The sequence below is a fragment of the Cyrtonyx montezumae genome, unplaced genomic scaffold, assembly GCF_038088225.1.
Source record: "Cyrtonyx montezumae isolate F1298 unplaced genomic scaffold, pur_monq_1.0 scaffold_30, whole genome shotgun sequence".
Lineage (NCBI taxonomy): Eukaryota > Metazoa > Chordata > Aves > Galliformes > Odontophoridae > Cyrtonyx > Cyrtonyx montezumae.
Window position 1 is genome coordinate 13,755,430 of NW_027072035.1, and position 19,148 is coordinate 13,774,577.

The 19,148-nt window shown below is 37.1% G+C and overlaps 1 protein-coding gene across 3 annotated transcripts in view; it reads left to right on the forward strand.

Moving 5' to 3' along the window:
* Positions 1 to 19,148, forward strand: part of LOC136053551 (small conductance calcium-activated potassium channel protein 2) — a 69,515-nt gene that overhangs the window by 40,590 nt on the left and 9,777 nt on the right. For 2 of the 3 annotated variants that reach the window (XM_065744315.1, XM_065744317.1), the window contains 2 exons: positions 3,208 to 3,349; positions 19,018 to 19,128. In XM_065744315.1, coding sequence (XP_065600387.1) covers positions 3,208 to 3,349; positions 19,018 to 19,128 — 253 coding nt within the window. The remainder of the gene's footprint in view (positions 1 to 3,207; positions 3,350 to 19,017; positions 19,129 to 19,148) is intronic. The other variant, XM_065744316.1, reaches the window with a different exon arrangement.

Consider the following 19,148-nt stretch of genomic DNA (forward strand, 5'->3'; position numbering starts at 1 on the left):
TGTTGAGTAGGAATAGTGGAATTTTTATATGTTTTTTTCAGTGATTAATAAAAAAAAGATCTATATTAAACCATAAGAACCTTTATTAAACAAAATTCTAATGCCTAAAAGAATATGTTTTAGAATTTGTTTTATAATGACTGTTTTTTGCATTCTCTGGAATGTATTTTCTGAAAGGAAATTTTTATTTATTTTCATTTTCTTCTTGAGATTTTGAGTTTCCAGTGGTTGTTTTTTTTTGTTTGTTCGTTTTAGTAGCTCTCAGAGTGAATGGGTAGTTTAGGAAAACTGTATCTAAATTCTGGAGTCTGTTGCATCTAACCTATTTTCTATGATCCATCTGGAAAGAGGAAATGCCTGTAGAAGTTGGTGACTGCTAACAGAGAGTGAGACAGCCTTGTTCCAGATATTAGCTGTGGGTAGCTTTTATCCTCAGTATAATGTTCATTACACCATCTCTGCTGTAGGTAGACACAGTAGTGAAGAATGCATTGATGCAGCTGGTGTATCTCAAGCCTTACAGTGACGAGGTTTGTCTTGATAGATGAACATGATTACTCTATCCTGCATGAATGGAGAAGTTCAGTCTTTGTAGTTGTTGTGAATTTTGAAAGCAAGTTGGAAGGGTTAATTTTCTGTCTGCTTCCCCAAAACAAAGCTCAAATGCTGCCTGCATTTCTTTTCAATGGTTCTCCTGGCTGTACAAATATGACATTGCAATTCCTTCTCTTTTAAGAAATTACATTTCCCTTTTTTTTTTTTTTTTTTTTTTTTTTTTGATGCAGAAGTAATAATTTGGTTGCGGACACAGTATATAGCCAAAATCCAAACTTGCAGATTCTAATGTTGCTTCCACTCCCTGAAAGGAGACTCCTCCTGCCAGCTTGGTCTTGAATCCCAAGTGGTCATGTTGCATAATGATGTAGCATATCACTTGAAAGCCTATTGTTGTCATAGTACCAAAATCAGAAGGGTTTATGCACATACCAGAGTCATTAACCACAGAGTTAAAGATCACAAGACAGATTACAAAAGAAAACAAAAGACATGTCAAAACCAGTCCATCTTCTGTAAATCTAGCACAGACCAGGACTAACAGGACAATAATCCTGTTTAACATTGTCTCAGCTGTGCTGGAAGATTTTTAATATGAGAAGTTCCTCATTCAACTTTCTCTGTACAGGTGTGAGAGAATAAGTATTTGTAATTGGCTTCTAGCTGGTGTGCTTTGCCATGCTTGAGCAGATGAACCCATACAGGTGATACACAGTATTCTTTGCATCTCAGTCACAACAAAATCACAAGTATTGTTAATGATTTTTAAACAGTGTGCATCATCTGGCTGCTGAACTATAACCTTAAAATCATAATCAGATGAGAGAGATTTTGGTAGTTTTTATGAGCTATCATCATTTGTACAGTTAGCACCACATAGCACTGAAAGTTTAGAAGATGTAAAAGATCAGATAAGATGTAAGAAAAATATGTTAATCTTTGTAGGTAAATCGATTTCTGTCAGAAATACAGAAATTACCAAGTTCAAAACCCAAATATGAGCATTTGGGAAATGTCTTATAAATACTTACGTGAGCATTTATTATTATGTAACTGACTTTCTAGCTTTAGAGTATGTGTTGTGCTTTTAGCTCACTTTTGTGAAGCTCATCCAAAGCCTCTGTGTTATATCACTTATGTGACTCTCTGTAGGGACTTGCATGATGTTCAGGCTCTCTTCTTGCCTCCTGAATGGAATAATTATGTATCTCCCTCTCCATGCTTATATTTTACAGCTGTTATAAGCTACGTTTGGAAAATGAAGTCTAAAAGATGTAGTGCTTAGTGCAGAATGGAAAAAAGCCATATAAGATCTCTTTTCATTGTGTGGAGCTTTATGGAGAAGAGTTAGATCAAATTTACAGCTCTGCTGTTGTTACTACTGTTGTTGTTCTGACTGTGTATTTATTCATGTCATTCTTATTGTTAGGAGCTCTACATGAACTATTGCCACATTTCTCTAGATGCAGAACAGAACAGATCACCTTCAAAAGTTTTTATGAAGTGTGTGAGAAGGACAACACTGAAACTGACAAAGATGAGGACACAGGCAAATAGGGAAACAGATGGGTTGAGATAAATGGCTGTAGTCTGTGGCAGGTAAAGAGATTCTAGGTTGTGTAATCATCTGTGCATAGATGATACTTCTAAGAAAATAACAAAGTTATTTTACGTATACAGTAAACATGAGGAGTTCATCTGAGTGTTTCTTTCTGCTTACTCTGCATTCCTGGTCCATTTTTGAGGGTGAGTTCCAGGAAGAAAAAGAAGACCGAAGCAGTTAGTTTGGTGGTCGAAAACAGGTTGCTTTCACATTTATGAACACATCCTCTGATGCCACTCTTTGACCTCCTGACATGGAGTCTGGCTAAGTGATACTAGTGAGAATCCAGTGGCATCAGTAACTAACCTAAGGCTTCACAGCAGCTGCAGGGGTTATTGCAATCTTGAGGCTGCACAAGCTTTCACAGATAGTCTCTACTGCAGATCAGCCGTTAGACTTTTTTTCCCCTGCAGGGTGAGTGCCAACAGTATGTTTTATTCCTAAAATGTGCCGTTATGGCTTCCCAGTTGATAAATATATGTGTCATGTGAAGATGAACTTATTCATCAGAACTTGTTTGCTTTGAAGGAGATAAATAATTATATAAAGTTTGAATATTGAAACCAAGACAACAATCAGTACATAGGGAATTATATTTAATAGCACAAAAGGGAAGTTTCCTTAAAGGTAAGGTGAGGATTTGCTAAGGCTTGCCCACACATCCTTTTCTGACTTCCATGTATGTCTCTCACTGCAACAACTTTAGTAGACTGATGTTTTGTGACACTGTAGAGGATCAGCAGGACTTGTGCCCTGGTGAAAAAACTTAATAAAACCCAAGAGATCTATGCTATTTTAATGATAGTAACAGAATACTAACATACAAAATGTCTACTACTTGTGCTGTTATTGTGTCTTCAGTTTCTTTCTTTTCAACTTTACCTTTTCTTTTAACGTGTTTTATTGAATTCCTTATACTTGTTTTTAAAAAATAAACAACTGTAGGATGCAAGATTGGTTATATGACAGTTGCTGAGATTTCATTATTACAGCACTAAAAATTAACTGAAATTTTTGTGATAAAGTATTTGTTTTCTTCTTCTTTCCAGGTACCATGATCAACAGGATGTTACTAGTAACTTCCTTGGAGCCATGTGGTTGATTTCAATAACTTTTCTGTCCATTGGATATGGTGACATGGTACCTAATACGTACTGTGGGAAAGGTGTCTGTTTACTCACTGGAATCATGGTGAGTGTGTATGAATTTATTCATTGGATATGAGATTGTTTGCAGAAATTAATCCCAAAACTTGTAGTAGTCATAGAGAAATTTTTGTTGGATAGGCTCTAAGAGTGCGTAGATTTACTCGTATCATTCCTGTGACCCTTCACCCCATGGTAATAACGTGTTTACTTCCCCTTGAGGTAAAATTTCATGGATGCGTAATGAAATACGGAGAAACAAATTCCACCATGACATAATTTTCATCTTTCAACTTTTAATGGAACCTTTCATTAAATAGTGATATATTACATCTTTGCAGTTGTCTTCAGAAATGTGTAATTGGACCGCTGCTAATAGTGGGCCTATAGTTCTGCCTTCTGCTTCTTAAATTAGTTGCAAATATGGAAACATGATGGTTTGTATTCTGATAAAAAAAAATTTACTTGTACCTGGCTTTCTGTGTTATTTCTTATAATCTTGATAACATGCTGCATGTAGTATTCCATTGCTTTAAGCGGAATTATGTAGTGCAGGTGTTAGTGTATGAGTTTTTGTTATCACTGATACAATGCATCAATTATTAGGCCATGCATATTCAGTATATATTTATTAACTGTTCTGCATATGTGGTCTAAATTTTTCTGTATTTCACAGAATTGGTCAAACATAGACATGGAATAAGACAATATATGAGTACGTATCACAATGTCAGGAAAATCTATACATTATCTACTGTAAATATTTTCTTATTTGCAGTAACAATGCCATTCTTTGTAATTGACTCCTGGATAAAAGTCTCTGTGAATGAGATGAGCATTGTGTATCCTATGTATGATATGTATATGTTTCTGAACTCATGCCACTGATCATAAACAGTGGAGCTCAAGTATCTACCTCCTGTTAAAACAGGTATATTGGGATTATGGCTGAAACAAATGGTAGTAAAAGATTGTCTCTATTAAACAGATGTTTGGAAAATTTGTTTTTTGTAAAAGTGTATTTTATGTGCAAATAGTAAAATGGATTAATGCATTTTCATGATGTTTTATACTTTTTCTTAAAAGCAAGAAAACAAACAAAAATATCTTATAGGTTTCAGGTCTCTGATCTTTACTGGAAAATAATTCCATTACATTTTTCTGGTCAGAGCAAATGTATATGTTTTTAAATAGAGTTTGCAATTAATTTGTAAGATACAGGCTAAAAACAGAGGAATGATTCAGGTGTTTTTTATAAAGGGCGTTGTCTAAGCTCAAATCTGCCATCTCTTGGGTTGTGCTCCTTTTTTCTCAATTTGATCTGGGTTTGATGCCTAAGGGAATGAAAAGTGGTTGTAAGTTCATTATGAAAAAAGGGAGAACAAGCACTCTATATTGCCACAGGGATGGATACAGAATCCTTTCATAATTTCTTTCTTCCCAAGCACTGTTCTTCTAAATAAGAAGCAAATGCTTCAAAATACAGGTATCATATCATTATTCCCCCTCATTATCATGTCTGACCAGACTTTCTGAACAGAAGCAGTTAAAAGTCTAGGTTAACTTGTGATGATTAGGCACTCAAATTGTTGACCATTTCTGACATTTCAGTATGAAAAAATTACAGTAACAGAAATCTGAGGTGCTTCAGTGCCATGAAGAATTCCATTGAGAATTGATACTAATACACGGTTTTCACACTGCTGTTTTGATTATGGCAGTGTAAGTGACAGCAGCACCCAGTCTTTTATTTTACTGGTTATAGGTAGATGTATTATTTTATTATGGTGAAAACAAGATAAAAGCAAAAACACAGCAGACTCTAGATTATTGCAGCTATTATTCTGCACACCTGTGAATTAAGCAGATAGAAAATTAAATAATAGGACATATTTGTCATTTTGCTTTTCACAGTACTATTTACATTCAGATGCAAAATAATATGTCAGTTATTTCAACTAGTTGGAAGAAAAAATGAAGTACTGCTTATGCGCCATTTACATCAAAAATATTTCATTTTCACAGCAGAAACAAGATAGGTTCCTTTGAAAATCAAGGTTTTAAAATGTACTGACTCTTTCCTGTCTTTAATTGTTCTGTTTTTTTTGTTTGTTTCTGTTTTTGTTGTTTTGGGTTTTTTTTGCAATTAAATATTCTACAGATACTTTGGAGCCATTAAGTCTCTAATCAGAGTTGCATGGTAATGAGTTTGGGATAAATAACTTACAGAGAAACATTCTTGACAAAAAAATGAAAGGGACACAGTCATGTTATGTCTGTGTTAAAACATCTCTGAACGCTTGACACCCCTAATTACATTCTAAAAGAATATCAGCAAAATGGCTTTGGCAAATGATAATCTTTCAGAAGAAAATTAAAGAGCAATGACAAATTCAGATCTTGGAATTATTCTTTTTTCCTCTTTTAATATTTTTTATTTCTTGGTAAGGGATCTGAAACATACCAAGTATGAAACATTGAACATAATGATGATTATCTTGCATCTTAACTTGCAAAACAAAAAAGCTAACGCATTTTGAAGGTTATTTAAATGCAGCCACTCTTCTAAAGCGCTTCTTGAAGTTTGTATTTGCTGTGGGAATAAATGGGATATTAAAAGAATGGACTTGCCAATAACTATTTCAATGGGGATGATTGACAGTCTATTTAAAAGATATAGAGGGATAACTGTTCAATGATTGTGAGAAATAAAATCAAACCATATATGCAGTTTTAAGAGGAGGAATCTAACTCCTTAACACTCAGTAGCAACTTCATTACTAAATTGGTGGATAACCAGTGCCAATGACTTTGTGCTTTTGAATAATGTTTCTGTTAAAAAAAGATAAAAAAAAAAAGAATAACTAGAAATACTTATGAATGCAGATGTAGTGATGCACACTGCTGAAGAGTAAATAAAACCTGGAGTCTCACGCAAGGTTCTTTTGGTGTCTTAACTCCAGAGAAGAAAGAGCCCAGGTACTGCTTCTGCCTCAGGAATTGCTTTCCGTGAGTTGGAAAATAGACTGCATGGGACAAAGACCAAACCTTTAATGAAGATACTGATACAGTGTAGCACAGAGTTGGTGGCACGGGTAAATGCAGAAATAGTTTGTGTACTGATAAGTTAAAGTGAACTGGGTACCTCACTGATTTTCCAGGGAACAGTTTAAAAAAAACTGTGATCACTGCAAGTAAATTTCAGTAGGCAGCAGTTGTAGACTAAGAATCTGGCGAACTGTAAATCACATCATAAACACGTCCTTTTCCATCTGTTTGCATTATGTAGGCCTGCAAGAGAGATGGACAAAAATGCAAGTGTCATCTTTGTTATCAGAGCAGAGTATAGAAGAGATGAGGAGACCCACACAGTCTGCACTAGGCTATACATCTTCCAGGAGTTGTTATGTCCACTGATTATGCAGTGGTTATCAGTGCACACCCGTGCAGACCTCTCTGGTCTTGGTCAGCAGGCTGAGCTCAACTACAATTGGACCACTTTGTGCTGGTTTACATACATGCAGCATTTTCACCCACTTGACTTTACAGAGACAGGGCCTTGTAGTGGTTTAAGGGAGTAAAAGAGGGGGACAGGTTTAAAAAAGCATGGGAAGTTGTGTAATTATTGACCAAGAGATGAGAAGACTTAGAATGAATTAAAGACCTGTTAAAATTTAATGAAGAATACAGAGGATACTGAGTAGCACCAGGTCTCATGGGCATTTACTTATATCTATTCATAATGTTTATGTTTAGAAAAAATAAAATGGGCTCTTCCTGATATATTGTAGCAATTCCATGGTAAAATAATATTATTTGTAAAAATTATGCTTTTTATTCATGTAATATTAAATAATAGCAGTCCAGTCCTAAGACAGCAGATACCACCAACTGTTGCAGAGTTTGAGAAGGATTCTTGTCCTTTTATGTTAAGCATTATGGGGTGAGCTTGTGTGTTTACTCTGTGATGCAGAAATGAAGATGCATAATCTTCCTGAGGGGCCAGCTGGCCATAGTTAAAAAGTGAACGTGCTGAACCAGTATGCTAAACAGAAGAAAATGATTAGTTGCAATTTTCCTGTTACAGGATATGCAGAGTTGTTGGCTGTAGCTTGGATGAAGATTGCTTTTAGATTAAGTAACTGTTCTTTTAGAGTCTTGGCATGTTGTTGCCAAAATTGCAGCTTAAATAGTTCTGAAATTGAAAGGAACTCCAAAGAGATCATTAAGCCTATGTAAGAAACAATTGAATTACAAATATTTTCTTAAATTTAAAAAAGCGGGTAAGATTAAATGTTTATTCTGGAACATTTTTAAGTAACAACTGTAAACTATTAGATTTGAACCCCATTTATCTAGGTGAAGAACTCCTATTTGAGTATTTACAGTGTAGTCACTGTGTTTCTAGATCGTAATATAGAAATAAATAAGAAGCTGCTAGATAGTAGAACTATTTTATAGAACTTCATATGGATAATGTACTAAAATTGTGCATATGGTTTCACATAACATTGCCTAATACGCTGTGAGATTTTGTACAAAAAGAAATTTTATACACTGTTTGATTCTGTAATGAGTTGCAGAAACATGTAATTTTTATACCAAATACAGAAACATGTTTTGAATTACATACTTGTATGCTGCGTGGTGGGTTGAACTGATGGCTGATATAGGGTTCAACTGATAGAAGAGTTTTCTATAGTAGCAGTACAGAAATAATAGATTGTGTTTGCATTTAAGGGTTTATCTAGAACATTTTGTACATCAATCTAGAATCTCTAAAATTGTTACCATTTTAGCTGGTGGCAAAAGTTAGCAGAGTTTTGATTGATTTTGTTGATGAGGAGCTTATGGGAAGTGTATAAAAGAAATGGAATGCAACTCAGTTTTTATTTCCTTAAAAGTGTAGAAATATATGAAAAGCTTTTCCTGCAGATTGGTAGTGTTTTGTTTCAGGTATGTAGCAGAATTCAATAATAAGTGAGCTAGGTTTCAAAACAGACTGTTTTTGTTCTTTATAAAAATTAGAATGTAACCAGACAGTGTGTCAAGCAGAAACATAAAATGGAAAAAATCATTAAAGGTGTTTGTATTTGTATTGAAATCATTCAGTTTCATGGATTAGAAACTCTTGAGCTCCTCTGTTGTTGCAGCATAGAATTTACCAAAGTAGATACTTTTCTTAGGAGCAAAATGTAATTCTGTATTATTTTACATCTGTGGCTTATTGGGATAAAATTTCTGAGGACAAGGAAAATAAGTGATCTTTAAAGCACCATGGAGCAATCCCTAAAGCAACAGTGATTAGGGTAGTAATCTGAAGCAAGAACAGCAGAGGCTCTCTTCTGTCACCATTTAAGCAAACAAAATCTGAAAGGTATATTTCTCTTTCAGAATTAGGAAAATAACAGGAAAAAATAACCCAACATCTGAACCCCTCCATTAGGAGGTGTATTGTGCTTACATGGCAGTGTTATGATAGTGGGAAGACTGAAGGCACCAGCAGGTGCCTTGTGTCCTGTCAGAGCCATCTCCAGCTGCTCCAAAAGGAGCACTGGCTCCAGCACTCCACTGGCTGGAGCTAAGCCATACATGGCAACTTGTTGCACCTCCAGAGAGCATATTTAAGAAAAACTGCTGCACAACAGCAGGTGAGAGAGACTGAAATACGTGAGGGAAACAGCTCTGTAGACACCAAAGTCAGTGCAGAAGGAGGGCAGGAGGTCCTTCGGGTGTGGAGCAGAAGTTCCTTGCAGCAGAAGTCCATGGTGGAGCATAGGCTCTGTCTAGCTGCACACCTGGCTGCACTGTTGCTGTAGCCCATGGGGCTCTATGTGGACCATATCTCCATGTGCGGAAATGGAGGAGTCTATAGTGAAGCAGTGGATGTGTTCTGAAGCAGGTGGCAGCCCATCAGGGCTGCTGCAGAATCAAGCCCTGGGCAGGAGCTGCAGGCCACAGAGCCCATGGTAGAACAGAGGAAAAGAGTGAGGAAGAAGTAGTGGCAGAGACAGACCATTATTATGTGGTGACTGCAGCCCTTAGTTCGTGTTCTTTTGCACTCCATCTTGCTGTGAGGAGGTGTGAGAGCACAACTGGACAGGCACCTGGTAAGCAGCCATGATCAACGCAGCAGGGAAGGCTTCCAATTCTGCATCTTTCACTTCAGAGCATTGAACTTTGTGAATTGTGAGAGGACAGGAGAACTATTTCCCACTCATTAGGAATTTTGAAGTTCAAAGTCAGACTAACTAGAATGAAAAGCAGTTGTCCTGTGCTATCTTTATTTACATAAATACGATTGGAGCTGATTGTTGTAGAATAACCTGTACTTTGCTTTGAAAGTATCTAAGTTGATTTTGTTTCATCTGCAATAACTTCAGATTTAACACAGGAATTTTAGGATACTTTTACATGTATTCTTATGAAAGTTTTGTATTTACTATATGTGCTAGGCAAGAACATCATAATTAGGCATCATTCTGTATTACTAAACTAATGTTTCCCATCAGCTTTGTAGGCTGTTGAGCCTGCTTGTTAAATGCAATGGGATTTTGCCTCCTTACTCAGTAAAAAGGTTTTTTTTTCATGTTAAGTATGCAACATTATGATTGCCTGAAGGGAGGTTTTAGCTTTTATGGACACTATAGGTTTCCTAGGAACCCAGCCACCGCAGTGTGTAAAGTTATTGGTCTTGTCTGAGTTAGCACCACTGCCATTCATAGATTCCTTGTTAGAAGTGAGATTATCTTTCTTTGCTCCAGAAACCTTTCTCTGTACTCAACTTGCATTACTAAAGAAGAGTTCACTTCATCCCCCATTGCCATTCCTCTTACTGTCGAGGAACATTTAATCAATTTCATTATTTTTATACGACATGAAATTCTCATTATTTCTTTATTTATTGCAAGATTGCAGAAAACTACGGACTTGTGGGAAGTAAAGAAATCTGCTCATCTGCTGTTTGTGGATGAGAAATTTAAATGTTCCAACCAATTTCTAGCTGTGGTACAGACAAACTCCCCTGAGGACAATAGTACCCATGCAAATATTGAATTAATAAAAGTATAAATAATGGGAAAATATTTTCAGTCATATTTTTTACTGGGATGGTATAGTTGTTGTCCTATTACTCATCTTCCTTTGGTTTAGTATTGCAAGGTTACACATCCCCCTCAGTGAACACTGACAAATGCAAAATACATTCATGCAACATCTCTTCCATAGCCTCTGTCTGTCTTGTGGATGGATTCCTCCCTCAACTTTTGCATTGCTTGTTTTTGAAGAATTTTTTTTTTACTTCAAGCAAGATTTTTTTCCCTTCCCCAGGTGGTCCACTAATTCCACCTTCCAGAGAGCCAAATGAGCAGAGTATCTGTTTAAATTCTTACAGGCTTTTCATTTTATGCAGAGCAGCAGGAAGAATGTTGTGCCTTTTCTGGTACAGAGCTAAATTTCCCACCAGAGCCATATGTCTGCAAAGCGGACCTTCTCTCTCCCCCAGTGGATCCCAAGGGAAATGTGCAAGAAATGTGCCAGCTGTCTTCTTTCAGCTACAGGCAAGTATAGCAGGACATTTTCATGACAACTACAGCACTAAAGACTGCACTTCATTTCCAGTCCAGTAAACCAAAGCTGCCAGTAGACCTTCAGATGAGTGTATGACACCATATTGATTCCTTTCTCACCAGTAGCACCCTTCAGGCATATATATATGACCTTCAGGTTGTTGTAGAAATTTCTTAGTTCACTGTTGTCTTGTAAATGTATTTTGGATCCTTACCAAAGGAAGAAGTGGAAATGACAGATGTGTTTACTTAAAGTATAGGGTTTCTCTGAATCACAGCCTTATGAAATGCTAAGTGTTTCCAGTGCAGTTGATCAGCCAGTGTTAACCTTCCTCCTCTTAGATTTTGAAAGAAATAACAAAAGTAACCACCAAACGTAAAACTTTAGTTGAAGATTTTTAAGAACCTCTTTGTTTTTCACTGGAACAGGGCCCATTGTGAACACGCATTGCAAGCACTACATTTTATCGACTTCTTAATCTGAACCCAGCAGTTCTGTAGTCACTCTGTGTTGTGTCAGTTTGAGTGGTAGGAAAAGCATGATCTCAATCAAAACATCATAACCTCTCTATCATCAGATCTGATTTCTGCCATGTTAATCACTCTAAAAATAGATTCTGCCTCTAGCTGCCATGACTGCATCTTCTGTGGTTTGTCATAGTGTACTATTTTCTATTGGAACTTAAAGTTAGCCAGCCCAGGACAGGGCAATTCTGATGATAGGTTCAGAAAGCTGAAGGTGGGCTGCATCAGTGACGGGAATGACAGAGGGCTGCAGAAGGCACATTGTCTGCTATGTGTAAGAATGCATCAATGCATAAGTTCAGCAGGATCTAGAGGAGAAAAAAAGACTAGGATGCATGATGAGGAGAATGTAATTTGAAAGAAAACTACATATTAGATTTAGTCTTCTGTGGGGGAAGCTTTTCTTAGCCAAGGGACAATGCAAAGGATTTTGTCTGAAAGTGGAATTATCAGAACCACAGTACATTGCTTCTGTAATGATGAGCTGGAAGAGCCTAGAGTCATAAAATACTGAAAATGAGGTCACATATTCTATGTATGATGCCACTGAGAAGAGAATTTGCTGTATTAAAGCAGATGAAGTGATGCTTGGAGTAATTCAGATCTAAATACCAAGAGGAGAGTTGTAACTATCTGAGCAGTTAGAGAATGCTGCAGTTTGAGGTCTCATAGCAAAGTGAAGGGCAGTATCAAGTAATAGTTACTTTGTTCTGAAAAGAATATTTAGGCTTTTTTTCAGTTGGTAGATTTCAAATGTAACTTAAAATTCGATTTCACCTTTCTTTGAAATAGTATAGGCTTGATGTCAAAAAGCCAATGCCTGTTGACATACTGTATTTTTTTGTCTCAACTTATTACATTCTTCCACTTTTTCAGTCATTACTTAGTCTTGTGTAACTGAGAAAATAATTAGCCTATCACTATTGAACAAGTGTGTAAGTACAAATATGACTCCACATAGGTATAACCACACACACTTCTATTCATGAAACTTTATTATATGCAGTAAAAATAGATAAGGAGAGCTTTCCTAGACTATTGCTTACTTGCATGAGCATCTGAACATGAGTCTTGATTCTTCGTCCTGGATAGGAGCAGCATGTTTAAGGTACAAAGAGTGTCTTGAAGTTGTTTGCAGATAAATCAAAATGTTTTCATACAGGACTAAAAGGTTTGACAGCCAAGGAGAGTTCTGCCCAGTGTTAAGTGTCTATATTATGCTTCAAGATTGTACTGCTCAAAATGCACGTTTTAAAACAAAAAGAGATCTGATCAACAGGAGGGATTTAATGCCACTGTGCAGTCAAATCCAGGCCAAGATTTGTAGCTTAGCCCAATTGAAAGACTGAGGATATGCTGTCTGTTTTCAGACTTCATGCTTTGTGAACGCCAATAGAGAATGTTTTATATCAATCAAGCATTCAGGAGGTCTATGTCCTTCAATGTTAGCTCGTTACAGTAATAATATAGGCTTTACTTAGTTAGCAGAGTGCTGATATTGTCATTTCTGAGAAGCCAGTTTTTAACTCAGATGTTTTACACTTCTGGTTTACTAGTTAAGTTTGTTCAGCTAGCACATTTTTGTGAACATAATGAGATTCAACGGGCAGATGCAAGGTGTTGCACTTGGATCGGGCAAGAATGTAGCAGAACAAATTGAAAGCAGACCTATGGAGAAGGATTTTTTGGGTTCTGGTGGATGAGAGGCTTGATGTGAGCCAACAGTGTGTGCTCGCAACATGGAAGGCAGACAGTATCCTGGGCTACATCTCATTGAGCGCTACCTGGAGTACTGAGTACAATACAAGAAAGATGAGGAGATGCTGGAGAAGGTTCAGAGAAGGGCCACAACTATGATCTGGATGATATGGCTGGAGCACCTCTCCTTTGAAGAAAGGTTAGGGAGTTGAGCTTGTTTAGGAGAAGGCTCTGGGGAGACCTCATTGCAGCTTTCCAGTACTCGAAGGGAGATTATTAATATGAGGGAGATGATCTGCACCATCTGGTAGTGATAGGACAAGGGGGAATGGATTTAAACTGAAAGTGGGTAGATTTAGGTTAGATATTAGGAGGAAATTTTTCGCACGGAGGGTGGTGAGAAGCTGCAACAGACTTTCCAGAGAGGTTGTGGCTGCCCCATCCCTGAAGGTGTTCAAAGTGAGATTGGATGGAACCCTGGGCAGTCCAGTGTACTGCGCAGTAACCCTGCCCATAGCAGGGAGGTTGGAACAAGATGATCTTTAAGGTTCTTTGCAATCCAGGCCATTCTATGATTCTGTGATTTTACTGGAGAGCACAATATTCAGGCATGCTAGTTTTTGCAAGTTATGGTTGCTGGCAAACTCTAATACAGTACATGAAAGACATGAATTGCTGGATAGTTAATTCTGTTATTATCTACTTGCATGTTTCTAGCAAATGGAGCAAGTTAACAACATGCTCAAACCTTCATCATTATCAGTAGTATACAGGCTGGTTCAGCCCAGTTCTGTGAAGAATGGAGGGAGAGAACCCATGGACCCACATTCCAGGAAATAGGAAGGGGAAAAAGGGCAGGGGGTTGGGCCTAAAAACAAAACTGCAACAACCATCTGAGGTGGAAAGCTAATTTGCATAAGCTATTACAATGCAAAATAATAAAATATAATACAATATAATTGGAATTGAAGCTAATAAATCAAATGAGAGCGTGTCCAAAAACTGAAGGCCTTACTCTAATGCTGAAGGTGAGATGGCACCCACTACTAGGATGATCTGAAACAGAAAGAGAGAGAGATCTCATGACTTGCCAACAGTTTTATCTTTCCCACTGAGTGGAAAACGGAAAAATGCAAAGTAACGCTAAGCCCTCTGGGACATGTAGTCCGTCTCTTCTGAGACAGGTATACCCAAAACTATTAACAGTCTACAGAACTGTCTATACAGTCTGTGTATAATACTGTCTATAAACTACAGCATTAACTCTTTTAACTCCCACTGTACTACATGATGTTATGATGTGGAATACCAGTAACATAAATCATAGAACTATGACAATCATGCAAAAATTTTCTGCAGTTTTGAGAAACTGAGTTTTGAGGTTTTTTAATTAGCTTTAAATTGTTGAAAATCAGAATTGTCAGTGGATGAATTAAATTATTTTATCCCTTTTTCCCTTCTCTGTGGTATAGCCATAAGTCAGAACTTGTTATGACATACATAGTTACGAACAATATTTACCAACTAGCACGAACTGACACTTTTTGAATCTTTAAAATATGACATTTGCCTTTGCATCTTTTATTTTAGCCTATTATGAATGGACTGGTCAGCAACCAGGATTTTTAGATACACACATACATGTATATACATATAGCTAATGTTTCATTAGAGTGGACTTACGACAAAATATTATAAATATTCCTTCATTGTTTTTCTCCCCCAAATTTTGATATACTGGAAGTCTTAAGTGCCCTTAATTTTGGACTGCTTGCCAAAACAAAAACAAAAACAAAACCCAAAAAAACCCTACAGAATTGAAGAAGAAAACAGGGGATTGACTGAAGAATATGAGACTCAGACAGAATTAGTTATTTCCTTGCTACTTGAAAATATATACTTTCTTGCCTTTTCTTTTTTTTGTTTGTTTTTGTTTTTGGTGATATATAATTCCTCTGAAAGTTAAGCAGAAGTTTGAAGTAGTGATTTAATTTACTATTTACTTCAAAACAGAATAAAAAGAATGATGCTGAGAATTATAAAATTTAGTTATCAAATATAAGACGTGTTTTATTCTCCCAAGAGCCCTTCCTGCACTTGAAAAATCAGCATAATTTGGTTTTGTTTGAGGAGATTTGTAAGAACTAGGCATTCAGTATATACTTATCTTGTTTTGTAGAGTTACTAGAAGAGCCCATTCTCATGTCCTGAGAACACGCGGCATTCTAAAAAGCCAAGAGGGGTAATTGCATCTAGAATACTGCACAGTTGCAGGAAACTGTTCCAGTGGTAAGGAAGACAGCAGCCCACATGTGCTGTTGAGGGAGCTTTTATAACATGCCAGTGACACTATTTTACTGTTGCAGGGCTCTTTCACGTGCGATATAAAGCTACTCTTTTCTGTAGCTTTTGGCCCAAGTAACTGTGGTGCCACTTTAAAGAGATGGCAGAACCAGTCCTAAAAGCCTAATTGCATCTCAAACTGTGTTCCTATTGTTTCTGGGGCAGTACATATGGGGAATCTAGTATTTCTCTTTCCTTGGCATAAGCAGCTGTTTTGTATCACTTTGCCAATGATGGGCAGACCACACTGTTTTAACTGCCTCGTCCCATTTTAGCATTCTTGCTGTACGTAGGCAGAAATCAAATTACTTAGTTGGAGCAACATTTGGCCTGTTATCCTGACTGAACCAAAATATTTCTGTTTTTCCCCTTTTTTTTTTTTTCCTATAGTATGGAGATGTTTTTATTCTTTTGCCCACAGGGGAGTGTCCTACATTTTAGCAGTTCCCTCCTTATTAGGAAGCAGACTGGAAAAGAGATGACAGTTTTGGGGGGGTATAGGGCACACAGTAAAGCAGCTCCTTCCCAGACCTTGAAAAGCTGGGTGTGTTTCTGAAGCCCTCAGTCCTAAGCTGTGTTAGTGGTCTTCATACTTTGTCTCAGAGTGGGATGTGGGAAAGCAAAGGAATGGTTATAGCTGTCCTCATTTTGCCTTTGTCTCATAAAGAGAGAATGAGACTTTAAATACATGAGAGCTTTGTTCAACACAGGGCTGGTGAGCAGAGGGAGAGGACACAGCAAAGCTTTAAAGCTTGGGTGGAGATGAGAAGAAAAGCTAGATAGGGAAGTGCATCAAAATAAAAATAATTAAAGAAAAATAATAGTAATAAAAAAGCTCCCTGTTACAAAAATGACAGAGATCTTCTGAAAAGAGTCCAGTGGAAGACTACAAAGATGATAAAGGGTGTGGAACACCTCCCTTATGAGGAAAGGTGAGTGACCTGGGTCTGTTCAGCCTTGAAAAAAGAAGACTCAGGGGGGATATGATCCACATCTATAAATATCTAAGGAGCAGGAGGAAAGGGGATGGGGCCGGCTTCTTCTCAGCAGTGTGTGGTGACAGGACAAGGGGAAATGGCCACAAACTGAAGCATAGGAAGTTCCGCACAAATGTGCATGGGAACTTCTTCCCAGTGCAGTGACGGAGCAGTGGCACAGCTGCACAGAGAGGTGGTGGAGTCTCCTTCTCTGGAGACGTTCCAGACCCGCCTGGACGCCTACCTGTGCAACCTGGGCTAGGGAGCTGCTTTGGCAGGGGACTTGATGATCTCTAGAGTCCCTTCCAACCCCTACAATTCTGTGATTCTGTGAAAATCACAAGGTATATATAGTTCAAGTGAATGTTGTGTGCTGTTGGGGACAGCTTTGCTGGATAAGAACTGATTGCAGAGGATCAGGTTGGTCTAGGAGAGCAGATGATTTTCTTGGAATGATCTGCCATTGGAATAGAGACTTAATTAATTGGAGACACTGTGAATAAGGGGTTCCAGGGAGTTAATTTATTTTCAATTCTCTGTGTGTTTAGTTAGTGGAACTGGTAAATTTGAATTGAGGAAGCTAATTTCAGCAATCTAGTCTGCATCTTCTGAAAACAGTGAGGCAGATAGTGGTGCAGGGAGAAAATGAGAGAATACATTAATGAGAGAAATACAGAAAGTGGAAGAAAGTTCTGTGGCTGAAAATAAAGTTAGAATATGCAACAGGTGACTGCTTTACACTGAATAGAAACTGATGCAAGTGTAACAACATGTAGGTTAGAGTGAACATGCAAGTGAAATGCAGCCTTATTTATTTAATGTGGTTTCACACTTTTTAAAAAAGGGAACAAGTAAAGTGTAAAAAAAACCAGACAAACAAAAACTCCACAAAACCAGCTGATTTTAGTAATGATGTCTGAGTAAATGATGTCTTGAGATGTGTATTGCACATGCTGTTTCTCAAATGTGACAAACTATCTTTCCAATGTCCGTTTCAAACACAAAGGACATCGATAACAAGGTAAAGAAGTCAGTTTACTTACATTCAAAGGAATAAAATAATAAGTAAATTAGACAACAAGAACAAAACAAAGCAAGGTAAAATGAGACAGCAACAATAGAACTGTTCATGGTAATGCACCTAATCATTACAACCTAAGACTTACTACAGCGATTAAGAAACATCACTGATTGCTTTTAATACCACCATCCAGATCCACAGTCACTGAGGAACCCTGGTTACAGCAAGGATTTGGAGAGCCTTTCCCAGCAACTGGGACATCCTGAGTGATGTATCTATCCATAGGTGAGGTCTCCAACTTTGTTGCAAGAGGTTCCAGCTTTTATATCATTGAATAAACAAGTTTATAGTGTTTCAAGGGCAGAAACATCTGCTTTCAGTCTCCTTTTTGGATTCCACCTCAAGCCTGGCCAGTTCTCCAGAAACCAAGGGAGTTTGTGGACCATGCCTTGATACCATGTTTCTAAACAAGGAGAGGTTAATGCATTCTCAAAATGTTTTGTTTAAGCTACATCTCTTGCTAATGAAACATTTTATCTAAGCTACATTTTTCAATAATTATCATACAGGAATGTAATATAGTGCTTGGTTGTGAGATTCATCTAGAGATCAACTTTGGTTTGAGGTATATTCTTCAGACTTGAACTTTTAAGTCAACTTATTCTTCCCATTAACCCCTTTAACCACCCTTCTCCCCCCTCTCCCCATTTCCATGCCCCCCCTCAAAGAAAAAAAAAAAAAAAAAAGCAATAATTATATAATTAATATATAATATTGCTAGTCAAGATAATGTCTTTTCAAAGGTACTGACACTAGCTTAGGCCTGTCAGAGTGTGGATTCATGCAAGGCACATGTATGCATACATACACACAGAACAAATTAGTAACTTGGTATTTTCTGCGTACAGTTTTTACTAAATGTGTTGTATATGTGCACTGTCTTAAGTGGTTATAAGCAAAGCAAAAGTACTGTAGGAAAAAGTCAGTGAAGTCCTCAGAAAGCAACTCAGAAGTATTCATATTATTTAATAAAATTTAATTCATATTAAAATGATTAAATACTGCATTTATAGTGTTTATTTTTGGCCCATAAAAATTCTAAGTAACTTCTATTTTTTAATTTTTTAATTATTATTTTTTTGTGTGTGCCCTAGATAACTCATCTAATCTTAACTCATCTTTTGCAATTGCTGTAACTTGAGACAATTGTTAAGAGCAGGATATATTTTGTACTTCTTTACTAATGTTCTGGGTTTAAAAAGGTGTTTTGTTGACCAGTCTCCCTTTCTTATACACTAAAAATTGGATGTATTCAAATTTTTAACCACTGCAGGAAACATAAAAGGCAGGACTTTCAAATGATGCTGCTCACTAATTGTTTGGATGCTTTGACAGTTTACCAGCCTGTAACTGGTGACTTTTTTTATTACTTTGAACAGAAAGAGTTGTAGCATCTTCAGTATTTTTAACAGGCTTGAAATACCTGATGCTTGCTATATTTCTACACCAAAGGAGAAACTTCCACTAAAAACTCTGCAAAATGCAGTAGTAACATTTTGGGGGTTTGTTTTATTGTTTTCAGGGTGCTGGGTGCACTGCACTGGTGGTAGCTGTGGTGGCAAGGAAGTTAGAACTTACCAAAGCTGAAAAACATGTGCATAATTTCATGATGGACACCCAGCTAACTAAAAGAGTAAGTCACACTTTATATTC